Below are 19,180 nucleotides of genomic sequence, written 5' to 3' on the forward strand. Positions count from 1 at the left end.
TGACAGCTCAGAACATACCACTTAGTCGAACAGCTTGTCTCCTTTCTCCCAAGTGTATGTTGGATAAGGGATTGTAAAAGTACGTCCAGTTACGCAAGTTAGATTTGCTTACATTAAAATATTATGGCTAGGAGATCACTACTATCTATAACGCCATTTATAATTTTGTGTAGAAACAGTTGTTAGTATAATTCTCGGCGAGCGCTTACTGAATTGTAGCTAAATTCTTCTAATAAGTGACTATATGATATTCTCAACCTATATGCTGACTGATTATGCTTTGTGTAATAAATAAACTGTAAGAATCTCTTTTGAACCTTTTCAGTTTTATTTATATATGATTTGTAATTTGGCATCCATATAATGGTTACATATTCTAATTTTGACCTCACAAATGAGTTGTAGATAACACATAAAGTCTTAATGTTATTTATGTCCTTTCCATTTCGTATGATAAAACCTAGTTGTTTCAGTGCTGTATTCACTATTATTTCGATATGTGCACTGAATAATAAGTAACTACTCATTGTAACTCCTAAGTCATTTACGGACTCGACTCGTTGTAGATTATGTCCATTCATAGATTATGTCCATTCATGAAGTATTCACACTGAAAAGGATCATTCACTGTAGAATAAGTCGTCTCAAAGCATTTGCTGATATTAAATGTGATTTTATTCTTGACGCTCCACATGTAGATATTCTCAATGTCCCTGCTTAGAGAAATGCAGTCGCTAATATGCGATACCTCCTTGTACAACTTAAGATCGTCAGCAAATATGAAGCATTTGGAATTTACGACGACATCTGGCAAATCATTTATAAACAAGATAAACAAGAGTGGTCCTAAATTTGAACCTTGAGGAACACCTGAATTAACATTGAACTCAAAAGATTTGGTCTGCTGATAGGTGACAAACTGATATCTTATGTAAATAGGAGGAGATAAGTTTTAGCATAGGATTGTTAAATCCAAATCCCGATAGTTTTCTAAGAAGCACACTGTGATCAATCTTGTCAAACGCCTTCTTGAAGTCCGTATAAATCACATCAATGGATTTATGACTGTTTAAAGCATTAGCCACATCTTGAACTAAATGATAGGTTTGTGATAGTTGACCTACAAAACCATGCGGATGGTTTTGTTACAGCTTATATGTTTTTTATGTTTATTGTTTAAGTGATTATGTTATCTCATGTTTATACAATTTTGACTCGCCCTTCATGACCACTTTGAAACTGACATTGTACTTTGCGTCTTCATGTTCCCTCATTTATTCACACTGATGTAACACCTTGTGTAATATAAATGTCTACATGCTAGCCTATTTCCCACATTTTGGCTGAAGATGACGCCAAACAGCGTCGAAACTAGTTCCAAGTGTAAATATATGTTGTAAATAAACTATAACATTTATTGTATTGAAAAGGTGGACCCTTTTAAGTTTCCTATCTTCCATTCTCAGTTCAATACGGACAAAAATGAAATTCTTAGATTTAAACTTTTACGAAGTCACATATTATGTAAATGGGTGAGTAGTTTTGTACATCTGAATGATCTCCGGTTTTATATATCGGGCATACCGTTGACGTTTTTCACATTTCTGGGAACACACCCGTATCTATTATCAGATTAAATATGTAACATAATGGTTGCATTAATATATCTGGACATCCCTTTACTACGAAAGGAGGAATCCCACCTGGCCCACTTGACTTAGTAGATTTAAGTTTCTTTATAACCTGAAAATATTATTCTTAACTACATGCAACACTGGGACATCCTACCTCATTATTACCTTTGTAACTATTACTTACATATACAGTCAACTCTTGATAATTTGAAACTCAAGGGACCAGAGAAAAAGTTCAATTTACCGAGAGTTCAAAATAATAGGAGTTCAAGTAACCAAGAGGAAGGGAGGGAAAAATTCAAATAAACAAGAGTTTCACTTATACTTTCTCATTTCTTTCACAACATTTGTACAATTATGAAATGTTCATACAGAAATGTTCATTTGAATGTTCATAGAGAAATGTTCATTTGAATGTTCATACAGAAATGTTCATTTTGAAAAAAAGTCCGTAATTTTCTTTTGAGTGAGCGACTTTCATCTGTCATGGTCCAATGAATTTTCGATAGTGGTGAGAGCTGAGAAGAAATCGTCACTTGTGTCTGTTCTGAGGGCGTAGGAGCGTAGGGTAGTAAGAGCTGTCCTTGCCTCGCTCAATGTGACTGGAATTGGCGGTTGTTCTTCTTCATTTTCTACCTTGTCCTCATCCAGAGAGGCTAAATCCAACAGTTCTGCATCAGTTAGGGCACCGTGGACACAGATGTCATCCGTCAACTTGAACGTAATCCTCAAAGTCTAAATTCGTAAATTTTGGCGGCTCTGATGACTGTTCCACATTTTCGGTTTGCTTAAACCTGCACTTTTTGAAGCAGTTATAAATGGTGATAGGGTTGACATTTTTCCAGACCTTATCAATCATGATTATAGCGGTCAAAACTGTTATGTTCGCCTTCTCACATTTTTCGATGCTATCCAGCACAAGAGAAACAATTTCTCTGCGGTAGAGAGTTTTTAAATTTTGAATAATGCCTTGGTGGTCTAATGGTTGCAATCTTGATGTCGCGTTGGGTGGAAAGAAAATCAATTTTACGTGGTCTAATGGTGGTGGGTTATTATGCACGGTGCAGTGGTCCAAAAACAGCAAGATTTTGCGTTTTTCTTTTTTCATGTCACTGTTAACCGAGGTCAGCCATTCATTAAACAACTCTGTCGTTATCCATGCTTTTTTGTTTGACCGATAAGCTGTGGGCAACGATTTTATTCCTTTGAAGCAGCGTGGTTTGGCAGATTTCCTTATAATGAGTGGTTTCAACTTTTGAGATTCGTCCATATTACATGCTAGAAGGACAGTTATTCTGTCCTTGCTCAGTTTCTCTCCATGACACTCCTCGTCTTTGAACGTCAGGGTGCGGTCAGGAAGACATTTATAAAAAAGCCCGGTTTCGTCTGTGATGAATATGTTCCTTGGGTCATAGCCATTCAAAAGTCCATTTAGTTCATCAATCCATTAAATGGAACTATCCATGCTGGCGCTCTCTCCGCAGATATTTTAAATGTGATGGCGTGTCGGTTTTTGAAATTTGAAAGCCACCCCTCACTTGCTGCAAATCCTTTAATCCCGAGAGACTGTGCAAAAGACTTGGCTTTTTCTTTCAACATGAAACCGCCCAGGGGAACGTTTCGTCCTCTACACTGATGAATCCACTTAAGCAAGCACTCTTCAAGACGGGGGAATTCACCCTGACGTGACTTTTTTCCTACTCGCACTTAAGGCGCTTTCAGTGATGCAATGTTTATTTTTCAAAATCATTGTCAATGTTGATGGTAAAATACTGAACTGTTTGGCGACATGTTTTTTTAATTGTCCATCCCCCACAGCTTGAATCACACGCCTTTTTTTTTTTTTTTTCACGTATGGAAAGACACTTGTTCTTTCTTGAACTCATTGTGATGCTTAAAAATTACACAAATCAAACGTTAACATACTGTACCACACTTTAACTTTTGAAAGAAGACTCACGACTGCAAACTCTCTCATACAACTCATTATTGATGTAAACAAACGACAGGTCTGTTCATGATAACAATACATACTGTAATCACCGACTTCAAATTATGGAGAGTAGGGAAGCCCGACTTCAAATTATAGAATGTCGGTGAGCAAGATGCCATTCCTGCAACTTCAAATTACCGAGGGGACCAAATAACATCGATTTTTTTCAATTTATCGAGTATTTTTCAAGGGACAAGGAGAAAACTTCAAATTATCGAGATATTCAAATTAACGAGTGTCAACTGTATATACCTTGCTGAAATATGTGGCAAAGCCATCGGCTATTTCCTTTGTGCTTCGCACAGGTTCATTGTTTAAAGTCATAACCCCGGGGTTTGATGAATTTTTCCGCTTATTTTTAACGACATTCCAAAATGATGATGGGTGTATATGAGTTCTTCAGAACTTCTTTTGAACGTTTTGTATGCATTTTGTATCAATGATTTTGAAAGCTTTCTCGTCTCTTTAAACATGATCTTATTGTGTTCCGAATTCTTCATACATTTCCGATAATATTCCTTTAATTTTACGGCTTCAATCATTTTCTTCGTAAACCAAGGTGGATATATCTTCCCAGTTTTTATTTTCATTTTTAGAACAGTTTTGTCCAATTTCTTATCAAAACATTATACAAGTATTTTAAAGCTTCATTAGGATTTTAAATGTTTTCTCTTTCTAGCATTTTGTAAAGACTCTGAAAGTCTGCTTTTGAGAAATTGTGCATAATTACTTCAGGGTTATCAATTTTATTCATTTTATAACGAGTTTCAAAATCTATTAAGAGGGAAGGATGATGAAAATCTTCACTAACTAACGGAAAATCATTTTTAGTGACGTTAAAGTTAGTCATATTGGTCAATATGAAGTCAAGCATTCTTCCGTTACGGTTCTTAACACTGTTCATTGATTTAAGGTCGTGATAGGAGAGAAAGTTTGCCAGAACCCGGTAGCAGGGACCTCCCTGCGTTACGTCATATTGATTATCACTTATTGCTGGTAGATTAAAATCTACAGCTATTATTATCCTATTAAATTGAATATCTGGACATTCATCAAATTGTTCATAAAAAGACAAGTAGGTTTCCAGTTTAGAATTAGGCGAAAAATAAACTGTACTGACATAGTAAGTAAAGTCCCCTATGTACAATTTTATGACAATATATTCTATATTCTACCTTCGGAATTCAATTCTATTAACGGTTAAATAATCCTTCACGCCAATTAAAACTCCACCTGCTCTAGCAAACTTTCAACCCCATTTGTACACAGTATAGCTGTTATCAAAATGCTCACCATCGTATACATCCTCTTTCAACCAGGTTTCTGTGAGGATGACAATATCATATTCAGGCTGATAATATGTTGTTATAAACTATATTTGTTTTTGTGTTTAGACCTCGCACATTTTGATAGTAGATTGAAATATATTTGCTACTAGACATTCTGAAAAATAATTAAAAAGTAAATTTGGTAGACATTGTAAATCTTATGACAAAGTGGCCAGGTCTTCAACTGATTTTACTGTATAAACATATCTATCATCTACTTGCGTTTTCAACTTAATTGCACCTGACCTGTCAACCCACACATAGGCATAATTGTTTTCTTTCTTTATTTTTCTAGCTTCGGAGAACAACTTCCTTCTGAGTACTGTTAAACTATTGTTTACGTAAATGGGGTCTCTGAATGTGAATCTGCCGTGTTCAAATTCCTCTTCACCTTTCGCCATTCCATAAAATTGTCCTTATCAATACATCTCGCAAATTTTACTACTATTTCAGCATTTTTCTGGTGTTGAGACTTCTTCAGCCGATGACAGGTGTCAATCATTTGATCACGGACGTCCAGATCGAGACTGCGACTCACCGTTTTAACAATATCAACTATGTTTTCAATCGCAACTTCCGGGATCCCATGAAGTTCCACATTGTTTCTTCTCCCATATTGTTTAAGATCATCGATCAGCATTGTTGAATTAGCTAACTGTTTCTTGAGAAGAGAGTTTTCATTCTTGAGTTCTGTTATTATCTTCATGCAATTTTTGATCATCTAATATTGCTGTTTAATCAGAAGAGCATTCACATCTAGCTTCTTGTGAGCTAGATTTAATGATTTTTCCATTATTTTTGTTTGCTGTTGTAATTCCATCATAGTGTCCTGAACAGTTGTCAAACTCTTCACCTCACTGTTAATTTCCATCAGGAGATTGAACATTTGTTCCAAGTTGGGAGTATCATTTGCTACACTTTCTTTGTCTGTGCACTTCGTTGTTAAGCATTTTTTACAATACCATTTCTGTTTAATAATTTTTGAGAGTTCACCTTCGTCCTTGAAGCCTGCACAAGTACTATGGAACCAGCTGCTGCATGGCCCGCACTTTATTTTTCCAACTGTATCTTGATGTAAGATGCCCTTAGAACACACAATGCATACACCCATAGTGCTGCCCTGTGTGAATGCCTACTCTGATATCCTAGCGCTACTGGTGAAGTGGAGTGGTATTATGAGCGCGCAGCAACGCGGTGCAGGAGTTGGCAGTTCTGCACTCTAAAATCGTCTTTCACTTGTCACTGTTAACAAACACTCAAAGCGTCATTGACTGATTCTTAACAACTGTTTTAAATTGAATACTCTGATATGAACAACAAGTAACACACTTTTGTGATTACGTACCTTGTCCTTGAAACTTACTTATGAGGTTAAGACGAGTCACCTTCCACCGTAGCGCTTTCTTCACTGTTAAACTGTCACAAAATACGAAGTCGTACTAGCACACGTCCACTCACTCATGCCAACTCAACACGTATTCCGCAGGGGCTGAAAGGAAAATTTGATGTAGGACAAGGGAAGTATTTTCGGAGTAATGAGGTTTTTGTTGCTGGACCAGGGAAAAAAAATCACAGAAAAATCCAGTGCTTCTTTTATCTACATCCTGCACAGCACATACTAAAACAACAGTCAAGAGGCATCGAGGACAGCAGGTTGAAGTAAGAAAGCCAGCTGTAGTCCTCAAATGTAACAATTCAGTGGGGGAGGAGTTGACCCATCTGACATGATGCTGTACACATACTTTGACGAGCGCCGAACACTAAAATATTGGAAGAAGACGGTATTTTGTATCTTTGCATGAATGGTGCTGAATTCGTACTTGATTTATAAACAGAATACTTCTAGTAAGGTTATGACACGACTCAAGTTCACTTACTCCATAATAGAATATATAGAAAGGGAATGGATCCAGGAGAGAAACCTAATAAACAATGCCTTACCCAAGCTAAATCCACCTAGGGAAGGTAAACTTTTGGTGAAATTAGATGGCAGGTTATTGAAAAGATGCGTTGTGCAGCAAAAACGATGAGGGCCAGTAAAAAGATCACAAACTGCCTGTTCCACCTGTATGAAGGGTCTTCGTGGCATCTGCATAGGGTATCACGAGTGTTAAAAGTGAACCATCATGAAATGTGTACATTTGTATAGTGAAATAAAATATTTTTTAAATTAGAAACTTTAATGCCTAGGATTGTGAAATTTTGCAAATAGTGAACCAAGAACATATATCTGCAGACAATAATATTTTTCAGTGCATAATTTTAATTTTGATTTGTGTTTATTTATCTCAATTTTGACATTTCAATTTTCATTTTGATAATTATTAAACTAATAATTTTTTATACGTTATAGCGTTAATATAACATAGCTTGTGAATTTAAAAACATGTAAAGCAACTCCTTTTCTATGATAAGTAAAAATTTTGGAGGCATATCTTTAATAAGCAAGTTGTATTGATTTTACTGAAACATTGCAATTGCTTAAAAATAAGCCTGGTATTCTTCGCATTCACCACTTATAAACGTGTGGTACTAAAAGGGTTAATGAAGGCTCTTTTCTATCTTGATGAGTAGATGTTAGTGATGATACTTCACAAGTAATTGTTATTTAGTGTATTTATACCATTCTCCTTTTCCTTCTCTTTTCAGGAAGAGCCAAAAGGACGAAAGAAGAGGTCCAGAAAAGACAGTAAATCGCAGTCGGATTCACATGAAGAAGTTTCCAAACGAAAAAAAGTTACAAAACAGAAGACTACTAAGAAGGATTTGTCAGATTCAGATGATACTGGGACCACAAAGAAATCTAGGAAGAAGGCAGCTAAGTATGATGAAGATAGTACTTCAAGCTCCGATTCAGAAAAGGCATCTTCCAGGAGAAAGAAGAAACCTGACAGGAAAAGTGCTGGTCTTTGCTCAGAATCAGAGAATGTCTCATCAAAAAGAAAAGTCAAAAGGTCTAGAAAAGGAAGCAGTAATTCAGTTTCGGATAGTGAGAGGATATCTAAAAGAAAAAGCAGAAAGCAATCGCGAGAATCTCGAGACTCCAGTGAAGAATTACAAAGCAGCAAGAAGGCTACTGGAGGAAAATTGTTAAGGGTTGATAGGAAGAGTGCAAAGAAAGCTTGTCTTTGGCTGCAAGAAGCTTGTAGTGACATCTCCAAGGTGGCTGATCTCACTTCATCACGATCAAATGACTTGTACACAAAAGGAGTCAACATTATTAATATGACCAGTGTAAAAAATGTGGCCAAAACTGTTGATTCAATTCAGCTTCTTGTTGAGCTTTCTGTTAAGAATTTGAAGTTAGCAGCTGAAAACGTAAAGTTAAGATACAATCGCTGGCTGAGTAAAGAAAAAATGAGGCAATCTGTTCAGAATAAAGAAAAACCTGCTAGGAAGCAAACGGAAGACACGGTGAAGAATGGTAGCTCCTCAGAAACCCGCATCAAGATTAAATCTGTGAGTGAAATAAATGATAATTGGCCTGAAGTTGTGAATGGTGATGTTGATATGGAAGACACAAAAAGGGCTTCAAGGACAGGCAAGGTTGAAAATAGTTCTGATATCGGTGATGGTAAGGCAAGACAAGTGGGCAAGACTAGTGGGAAGTGTAATTCAGTGTTGCCAAAGGGCGAGTGTGATCGAATGGAGGTGGACGATGATGTTCAAATTGTGGACAGTGATCATAGCGAGTTAGAGACCAAGTCCAAAGGTAGGGATGGGACGAAAGTGAACTGTGATGAAGTTGCGTGTGACAATCTCGATGAGGACAGAAATGAGGTAAAAACCAAGAAGAAAGATACAGAAAAGTTAGTGGAGGGTGATGAAGTTGTGTGTGAAAATCTGGACTGTGATAGGGATGAGTTAAGGACCAAGAACAAAGAGGAAGTAAAACAGAAAGCAGATAGTGATAAAGTAATATGTGAGAAGATGGACAGGGAAGGGGATGACATAAAGAAAAATGAGGATAGTGCAGAAAATAAAGTAGAAAGTGATGTATCTAAGAACCTGGACAATGAAGAGGGTGAATTAAAGAAAGAGGAGGAGGTTAGAGAGAATAAGGTAAAAGATAAAGAGGATAGAGCAGAAACTAAAGTAGAAAGTGATGAGGTTTTGTGTGAGAACCTTAATGAAGTTGTGTGTGATAATGCACTTGGTGGAGAGGGTGAGGCAAAGAAAGAGAAAAAGGATGGATCAGCTAATAAAGTAGAGAGTGAAGAAGTTGTGTGTGAGAACATCAACGGTGAAAAGGATGAAGCAGAGAAGGTAAAAAGCAAAGCAGAGAATGAAGTAGCAAGTGATGAAGTTTTATGTGAGAACATAGACAGTGAAGAAGGTAAAGTAAGGACTAAAGATGCTAAAGAGAAAGAAGGGAATAATAAAGAACTGCGTGATGAATTGGAGCATGAAGTAGATAAGAAAAGCACTGAGAATAAAGGTACAGAGAAGCAAGTGGAAAATGATAAAGCTGTGTGTGAAACACTGGACATTGATAAAAGTGATTTAATGACCGAGATTGAAGATAGAGCAGGCAAGAAAGAAAATTGTGAAAATCCATTGGAAGATGAAGCAACAAAATTTCATACAGATTCTGCAGCTGTGTGTAATAGCAGTAAGGAGACCAGTACTGCTCAAGATGATGGGGGCAATGAGAGTGATAATGTAGAAACGGGAAAAGTTGCTGAATCAGACTGTGATATTTTCGCTGATGATACAATGGACAAAAACTCAGAAGGTAAAGAAAATTCTCTGCCAGATCCTGATGTTAGTACTAAAAAGGAAGATCCACTCTTGAATACAGTAAATGGTGGTGTTGCTAAAAGAGTGACAAGAAGTTCAGGTGCACAGTTTACAGAAGATGCTCTGAAAGCTAAGGCATCTCTTCTTGAGGATGATTCTGATGAGCTCAGTGGAAGTTCTGACAAAGATGTGATATCCAAGAAGAAGAGGAAGAGAAGAATAGTCAGAAACAAACCCGAGAAAAGGAAAAGAGGAATGAAAGATGTGGAGAATAACAAAAGCAAAAAGAGAAAAACAAATGATACGGATGATAATAGTGCATTGGATTCAAGTATTACAGATGTGGAAGATTCTGAGTCATCAGATGATGCTGTGGAAATGTCCGTGGAACAGCTTGAGCCTGAAAGTACCAAGAAGAATGATGACAAGTTGAGTTCTAAGTGTGTTGATGAAGTTAAAGAGGTTGAAAGTAGTGATGTGGAGAAGTGTGTTCCAAAAGAGAGTGGTGATTCTGAAAGTATTGCTAAAGACAGTGACATACCTGAAAAAGCTCAAGAACTGACTGGTGGTTCAGAAAAATCTCCAGAAGTGGTAGGTGACTCGGAAAAGATTCCAGAAGTGTCGATGGATTTGGATAATACTCCAGAAGTCGAAGGTAATTCTGTGAAGGTTCAAGAAGAGGAAAGGAATTCTAAACAGGGTGTCAAGGAGAATGGTGATTCTGAAAACGGTCAAGGAAAAACAGAAAAGAATTCAGAGGAAGAGATTGACGAAGAAAAGACGGAACGGGATAAAATTAAGAGGTAGGTATTTTGTATTTATCTTATAGTCTGATGTCCCTTAATTTTGTGTACCTCAGACTCGCTGCTATTCAGAGATGTATAGTTGATATCCCTCCCTTTTAAATAGAGAAAATAGGAACTTTTTACTATTCTTTTTCTATTATATTAATATTTTAATTTTTTAGTGTCATTAGAGACCATGTCAAGTAACTGGTAATACATTTCTGGAAGCCTGTTGTACAGCTTAGAATCACTGCATTCTTCCTTCCTCTGTCCATCCACTGTTCTGCTTATGTTCTTAACGGAAGCCCTTGAACTTGTTCATTTGTAATCTGTACCATGCTCAGTCTCTGAGATGGGAAGTCTTCGAGGTATTACCCTCTGTTTCCATGCAAAGTTTGCGTGCTGGTAGCTAAGCTAATACACAGTTCAAAAAAATTAGGGGAACATGTTTTTGAACGTATGTCATGCTCCACAATACAATACCTCACACCAACTAAACCTTTATTTTTTACCATTGAAGTACACAAAAGAACATCGATGGATTCGCGTTCATTTTCAGAACACAAACGGAAATGTCCAAATAGGGTCGAAAACAGTGATAACAGTCCTCAAGGTTGGATTTTTATCACAGTTGGAGAGCTTCAGTACGGTGTATGTCCTCTACAAGCATTTATCACAGCTTGGCACCTACGTTGCATGCTCCGTATAAGTCGACGGAGGTCACGTTGAGGTATCAGATCCTATTCTTCAATGGGAGCCTGTTCGAGGTCTTGGAGAGTCTGTGGTGGAACAGGATGCCCACGAACACTTCTGTCAAGCCTATCCCACACATGCTTGATGGGATTAAGGTCGGAACTCACTGGTGGCCATTCCATCTCTTGAATGTCCAGTTCTCGCAAGATAGCTCTGGTGATGCGCGCTACATGAACCCTGTCATTGTCGTGCATGAGTATGAATTCAGGGCCAACACCATATGCAGTAACTGACACATGCTTTAGAAGTATCTGCTTGATGTACCCCGCAGTGGTAAGATTACCATGGACGACGACAAGATCCGTACGGCCATCAATACTGATGCCACCCCACACCCTCACAGAACCTTGTCCGAATCGGTCGCCTTCCTGGACAACATTTGGCATGTACTGCTCACCACGACGTCTCCATACACATTGATGTTCATCACGCTGTGTCAGGGGAAATCTGGACTCATCTGTAAACAACACAGGTCTCCATTGGCTAAGTTTTCCAGTTGACATGGGTATGGGCTAACAGAAGGTGTGCTGCGCAATGTTGCTGCGTTAAACAGGGCACTCTAACAGGACGCCTGGGTCGAAAGGACACTTCTCTTAACCTGTTCTTTACTGTCTGGTCAGACACAGTGACTCCAGTGACCCTCCTGAGGTCTTGTTGCAGTTCCCTGGCAGTAGCTGCATGATGCTGCAATGCACAGATGGTCAGATATCGGTCATCCTGTGGGGTTGTCATGCGTCCATGACCTTGTTCAACCCTCCTTGTGAACTAGCCTGTCTCATTGTAGCGATTCCACCAGCGTTGAATAACTGACGGAGATACATTGAGATCCTCTGCAATACAACGAAAAGTCCATCCTTCCTGGATCAATGTGATGCTCCTTGCGACTTGAACCTTAAGATGTCACATGTGATGTGCTGGTTTACGTACGTGCTGTGTCCGCAGTAGTCTGTGTACCTCACAACAACACATGGACTCACCGCTATTCACTTTGTTTTGAGGGGTCACCTGACAGTTTAATGCATGGCTATGCCTACAGATGGAGTATAACTTTGATTTGACATACCTTGAGTAGCTAAGGTCTCAAGGTATGCTGTATGACCATTGGAACCCCATCTACCAAATTAATGTTCACTACCTTATGTTACAAAACATGTTACCCTAATTTTTTTGAACTGTGTATATAGTCACTAAAAAAGGAATGACTGCATGGTATTGCATATTCTTTGCATTTAATGTTTTGTTGAAACAAACATATCTGTAGGTTCAATTGTTTCTGAAAATGCACCTGCGAGGAACTAATACAATCCCATGCACTCATTCGTTTCTTTAGTGACTATACATTCCATCAGTGGAAACTGAGTGTGCTCGTTTTAATCTTTAATGCTGTTTATTTAGCGTTGAAAGTCATGAAAATACATGTAGAGAAGCGCTGTGTAGGAGCTTGTGGCCGAGTTAAGGTCAAGAGGGATGAGTCAGTCATACAGTGGACTGTCAGCTGACCACAGGAGGCAGACAGTTTAGGAGTAGCATTAGGATCTCATAGGATACTCCTGTTTTTAATCACCTATCACTGGGCTGAGTGGCTTGTGGTTGAGGCGCTGGCTTTCTGGCCCTAACTTGGCAGGTTCAATCCTGGCTCAGTCTGGTAGTATTTGCAGGTGCTCATATATGTCAGCGTCGTGTTGGTAAATTTACTGGCACGTAAAAGAATTCCTGTGGGCCAAAATTCTGGCACCTCGCAGTCTTTATAAACCATCAAAAACTATTTAGTGGGACGTAAACCAATCCTACCAATCCTACAGTTACAGTTGGCATGAGGTACATAATATCTTCAAAAATATCCTGCTTTTTAATATTACCAAGTTAAAAGTCCTGTAAAATATAACTTTGAGTTCTGTCATGTCTGTTTTCTATGCTATTTAACAAAGAAAAAGTCAAGCCAAATCAACAAACATAATGTACAGTTATATTTTCAGTTGCTAACGGCAGAGAGATGTGAAATTTAAATAACTTCTCTTTTGGATAGCGACAGTTGTTGAAAGTATGCTGTAGTGTGTTTTTGTAGCGTTATGGAATATATATGAAGGATCCGGGGGAGGGGGACTATCAAAGTCAAGTTTCCTTGCAATTTTGAATTATTTAATAAAGAAAATTTTAAACTCCCTCACAACAAAACTATGCATTACGGACTCTTAAATTTGGACACACATTTCTGAGAATTATACAAATTACTTTAAGGTTATATGCAACACTGTGTATAATGTTATAATAGTTTCATTATTTTGCTTTCTACATTCGTTGGGATGAAAGAACGATCAATGTGCATAGCACACCGAAATTACGTTTCTTTAAGATGTTACTGTTGGAAAAACATCAACCCCATCTTCTGCAGTGTTGCATGTGGGTAACTCTTTATAGAATTTCTGGGCTGATACACTGCAGAATCTCTTGAAAACTTATAAGTAATTGAATTTTACCTTAGAAATTGTGATTGGACATCAGTACGAATCTTCAGGTCCAGTATCTTTTTAGAAAATATGCAGATGAACTTTTCTGAATTTCTAGTCTGTTTGTTATCATAGCTCTCCCGCATCCCATTCTAGGAATTCCTCAGATTTATTGTTCTTGGGTGCTTACGAGAGAACATCATCTAAGTCACAGGTTTGGTTTGAAAGGGACACTTCTTAACGTATTGTAACCAGAACGCCCGTACTTTAACTTCAACGGAGGGCATGTGTTGACACCAGGGCATGTACGGTCCATGCTAGGAACTACACAGAGAAGGATATTTGAATAAGTTTTTTGGAGAATTAAATTCCTTGTTTATTCCAGTTAGGCAAGAAATATATCACCTTTTATGGATGTGAAGGATGGATTTGAAAAAGTCTGGTCGGAAGAGACGCTCTCCCTCGGTGTCGGCGTTGGTGATGTTCCGCATCATCAAACGCTTTCCCCCTCACCATGGATCTCCTCTCAGCACCATGGCGCCACGTTATCCCTTGTCGGTTGACGGATCTTGAAGTACCGGTGAGGATCGGGATTGAACCTGAGAGTCTGACGCCTGATGATCGTTTGCTTGCAGAGTGGAATAATTAATTTAGAATTTAATTCCGCTGAGATCCCATGAAGGGAATAAAGAAGTGTATTGGCATCACACAGAATGTCAATGAGATCTGATACGACACTTCTCTACCACACTGCACTGAATATTATTACACAACACGGTTTGTAGAATCTACAAGTTCCACAATCCACAATGAAAGAACACTGTTTAATGTAAATAAAATGATAGTCGTTCGATGCACTTGCTATGTAACTCATATTAATAGAGCATCACAGTTTGTAATAAAGAAGAAGATTAACACAGTCCAAAAAATGAAACGATTGTCGTTCGATGCACTTGTCGACGAAACTCAAATTAATGGAGTATCAGAGTTTACAAAAACTTGAACCTTTTCTGATGATAAGCCACCGTCTCGCGAAAATAAATTAAAGCATAGTTTTTGCAAAACAAATTCTGTCATTGAGGCACAGTCTTGTGAACTAAATTAAAGCACAGTTTTTACAAAATAATACTGTTACTAAGGCACAGTCTTATGTAAATGAATTAAAGCATGGTTTTTACAGAATGAATACTGTTGCTATTATGTTACAGGTTATGCAAGTCAATAATATCTAGAGAAATGAATTTCATTTTATGGGTCCATATTGAACTTTGATTAAACCAAATAAATTAAGTGAGTTTTTCCGCCTTTTCAATACAAACTAAATAGTATTTATTAAATAAACATTTAATGGGATGAGTTTCGACCTATTTAAAGGTAATCTTCAGCCATATCGCGTGTAGAACAAAGTATTTGAAACACAGTTGTTTTAAAGATGGTCTTAAAACCTATAAGTTTGACTGAAAAATTGTTTATAGAATTTGTAACTGGCTTCCAGTTCAATATGTAACCGGTAACTGGCTACATGACACATAGCAAAGAAATAATAAAAATGATGATGATAATAATAATAAAACTTCAATCACATGAACTTTGGACAGCTGTAAGACAAGACAAAACAAAACACCAGCTGAAACTGCATCGAGAAATAATCAGATGAACATCAGGTTGAGCAACGTGACGACTATAATAACGGATGTGGAACGGGTGTAGAAAATCTTACCAGGACCGTGGGGATATGTGGGTTACGGATTTTTAAGAAAAATCAACGGTGATCCCTTGATCTATGATATTATTCTTCCAACATAAAAGTTACAAAAATAAAATTCGAATAAATTTCATCAATACCAAAACAAGTTACAATATCAGAAAAATAACAAATCAGATGCAATGTGCTAAGGGCTATTCCCTTAAATTGAAGAGGCTAAGGTGAAGATATACACTAACATAACGCAACTTCTAAAATACGATAGAAAGTAATAAGGAACCACATGATATAAGATTAAGTGAAAGTTAATGGCTCTTTCAGTCAATCGCGCCACATAATTGAAACAAGGGGAAAATCAAGAAACTTAAACTTGATGCAGAGGCCAGTTCAATGTACTCATACACAAAAAAAACTTTTGGTGCGGGGCAGAGGAAAAACTAGCATGCAACAAGAGATGCAAAGTTTCTGGAGGCCACCCTGGAGGGATATACAATTAATCATTTAATTATACAGTTTACAAAATGAAGAAACGGAAATGCCTCCAAAATCAAACAGGCAGGCTCAGCTGAAAAGCTAAGGCATCTTAATAATTGAGTGGTGAGTCTGGGTGTGTAGGGGTAAACTCCTATGTGAAAAGAAAAGAAGAAAAAAAAAAGAAGTTTAATTAAGGTGGAAAAGAAACTAACAGCGCTTACCCCAAGGCGCTGGACAGGTGAGAAACAAAAGACGACAAAAGTTTTTCTCGCTCTCTCAAGGAGGCCGAAGCTGGTCCCGGTGCGATCACCAGGTAACCAATCAGAGCACAGAAGCTCACCTCCCCAATTGAAACTGCTGGTTTTTTTATCAAACGCAAATACTTGTCGAGAATCATCCTTTTACGAAACTCTAAAAGATGTAGGACGTCTTTCTAGAATCGACGTTTACCTTTCATAATATTAAAGACGTAGAGCGTTTTTCCAGAATTAACATTTCACAGTATTACAAAAGATCACTCAACACTAATGAAAACAACCCTTTACAATTTTGAATGTTACAAAATATCACCCAATGATAATGAAAACACAATATTACAAATATTCAATAATAATAATAATAATAATAATAATAATAATAACAATAATAATAATAATAATAATAATAAGTGTCCAAATGACTATCTTCTATAAGTCCACAGGTTTTTCATTTTCTTACTCTACAAAACCTGTGTCAGAATTTCCTGAAAACACATTTGTTGTAAGAAATTAGTTCACTTAGTTGTAGGAATATACGAGAAGAATAAGTCTTTAAATATTCTTCGTAGTATTCAAGAACGTAGATACAATTCAAAATTCACAGTCTTGATGAGATGTGGAAATGGGCATATATGCATAGTGTTGTTGCGGTAGGGGAGAAGGAGTCTTATGATATTCTTCTTATCACTGTGAAGCATAGATACACTTTAAAATCATTCATAATCTTGATGAGATATAGAATTGGGCATATATGCAGAGTTTAGCCTTAGTAAAATGTGAGTTGAACAAATATATTATTGCAGTGTGTGTATAAAGAAAACAATGTAAAAAATGTTGAAGGCATCCATTGAGATTAATGACTGTAATGAAAGTGAAAAGGCCCTTGAAGATATGAATTAAGTTAAAATTTTTGCATTCTTTGTATTAAAATAGTGGAATGAATTCTCATCTAAAGCTGATATAAAAGAAAGGAAAAATAAATAAAATTAGAAAATGTAGGGAATATTAATTAAATTTAAGGGATGTAAAATATTGAAAGAAAGAAAGGAAATAAAGCAAAATGGGGCTCATTTTACATAACCAAGTGTTGGACATATTAGTGAACTAATGTACTTTGAAGCAAAAGACAAGAAAAAATACCAAGAGTTAAAGATTGAATAAATATATAGTTATAATGAAAGGTGTTATGAATGGAGGGAAAAAAACTTAAGGTGGGGCTGAAAAATGAGGGAATGGGGGTAAATGCTGAGGAGAGGTGGGATGAATAGAATGGAAGATTGAATTTAGATCGGTTAATTAAAATTTTTAAGATTAATGATAAAAAAGGTAAAAAAGAATGTAGGTTTTTCACATATTTCATTTTGATTGTAATTAGAGTTAAAATATTGATCCAAATCTATGAAAAAATTTTCTTATATCAAGTATTGGGCCTTTGTGTAATGTTTTAAGAATTTTTAGTTCTTGTTGAATATCGGTGAAATGTTCTAGTCATGCATGTGCTAACCTACAGCCGAAAATTGATTGTGTTTAATGGCATTCTTATGTTCTGAGTATCTAGTGATGAAGTTTCTTCCTGTTTGTCCGATATAAGAAAAATTGCAATCATGACATTTTAATCTATAAACACCTGATTTAGAGAAATAATTAAATTTATTAAGAGAGGTAGAGTTGTATAAGATATCTGAATTCTAATTTTTGTAAAGTAAAAGTAACGGTTGAAATTATTGAGGTCCAAACAATATCTAAAAAGTGAATTAAATACCATTCCTTTCATCGCTAAATCAAACAGATACAACAATTTTTTCATTGATAGAATAATTAATAAGTATAGACATCACCCTTCAACTACTTTAATAAAAGGTAAACCTAACACCTCAATAATTTCAACCTTTTACTTTACAAAATCACTAACACCTTTAAAAAACACTATATAAATATAGCATTCAAAACTAATAATAAGAATTCAGACATCTTAGTTTACCAATATGTCCAACACTTGGTTATGTAAGATGAGCCACATTTTGCTTTATTTCCCTTCTTTCTTTCTTTCTTTCTTTCTTTCTTTCTTTCTTTCTTTCTTTCTTTCTTTCAGTATTTTACATCCCTTAAATTTCATTAACATTTCCTACATTTTCTAATTTTATTTATTTTTCCTTTCTTTTATATCAGCTTTGGATGTGAATTCATTCCACTATTTTAATACAGAGAATGTAAATTTTTTAACTTAATTCATATCTTCAAGTGCCTTTTCACTTTCATTAAAGTCATTAATCTCCATGGATGTCTTCAACATTTTTTTACATTGTTGTCTTTATACACACACTGCAATAATATATTTGTTAAACTCACATTTTACTAAGGCAATTGTTTTGAACGTAATTCACTCACTTGCTTAAATAACAATATTTATTACATTTACGACACTTATATAACACATTATAATACATAACACTGAGTATTGATGGGCTGATGCCCTCGGTAATAGTCAGTCACATGTTCTCGTGTCCTCTCGCACGAGGCACCCAAGCATAACAGTCTCTCATCCCCTTCCATCCACACACTTCCGGCTGGGTGCTGAAGGGTGCTGCTATCTGTCCTAAAGTGGTAGCGAGTAACTAGGTGGTCTAGCCATAGCTAGGCCGGAACATGCTCCCCACCGTTGAATCACCATGATTCAACCGAATTAAATTGCCTGATATCCCCTCATGAGAGTTCAGTTCAAATATCACACAGGCACTGACATACAGAGTTCATGTACAGTAACCAAAATGAGTTGATAACAAAATATACATATAAACATAGGCAAAACAGAAACACAAGCAACAAAATATTTACACACTGTTAACAGAAGGTACTAAGTAGGTTGACTGTGTCCTCATCCATTATTATGCAGTATGAATTAAGCACACTATAAGTTCTCAGTTCAAATCACACACACAACACCATAATTACACTCTGAAATGAACAAGAAAAAATATTCACATGAAACACATTATGTTTTAGCCACAACAATCCTGTTTAGTTCTCAATAGGTAATGGAATTAACTTGTTAACAGGTCGTTTA

The 19,180-nt window shown here is 36.6% G+C and overlaps 1 protein-coding gene across 1 annotated transcript in view; it reads left to right on the top strand.

The window, feature by feature from the left end:
• Nucleotides 1-19,180, top strand: part of LOC136857368 (transcriptional regulator ATRX) — a 605,506-nt gene that overhangs the window by 155,443 nt on the left and 430,883 nt on the right. The window contains exon 9 of the mRNA XM_068225161.1: nt 7,605-10,498. Within this exon, the coding sequence (XP_068081262.1) occupies nt 7,605-10,498 (2,894 nt within the window). The remainder of the gene's footprint in view (nt 1-7,604; nt 10,499-19,180) is intronic.

This window comes from Anabrus simplex, chromosome 1 (assembly GCF_040414725.1).
Source record: "Anabrus simplex isolate iqAnaSimp1 chromosome 1, ASM4041472v1, whole genome shotgun sequence".
In the NCBI taxonomy this organism is placed as follows: Eukaryota; Metazoa; Arthropoda; class Insecta; order Orthoptera; family Tettigoniidae; genus Anabrus; species Anabrus simplex.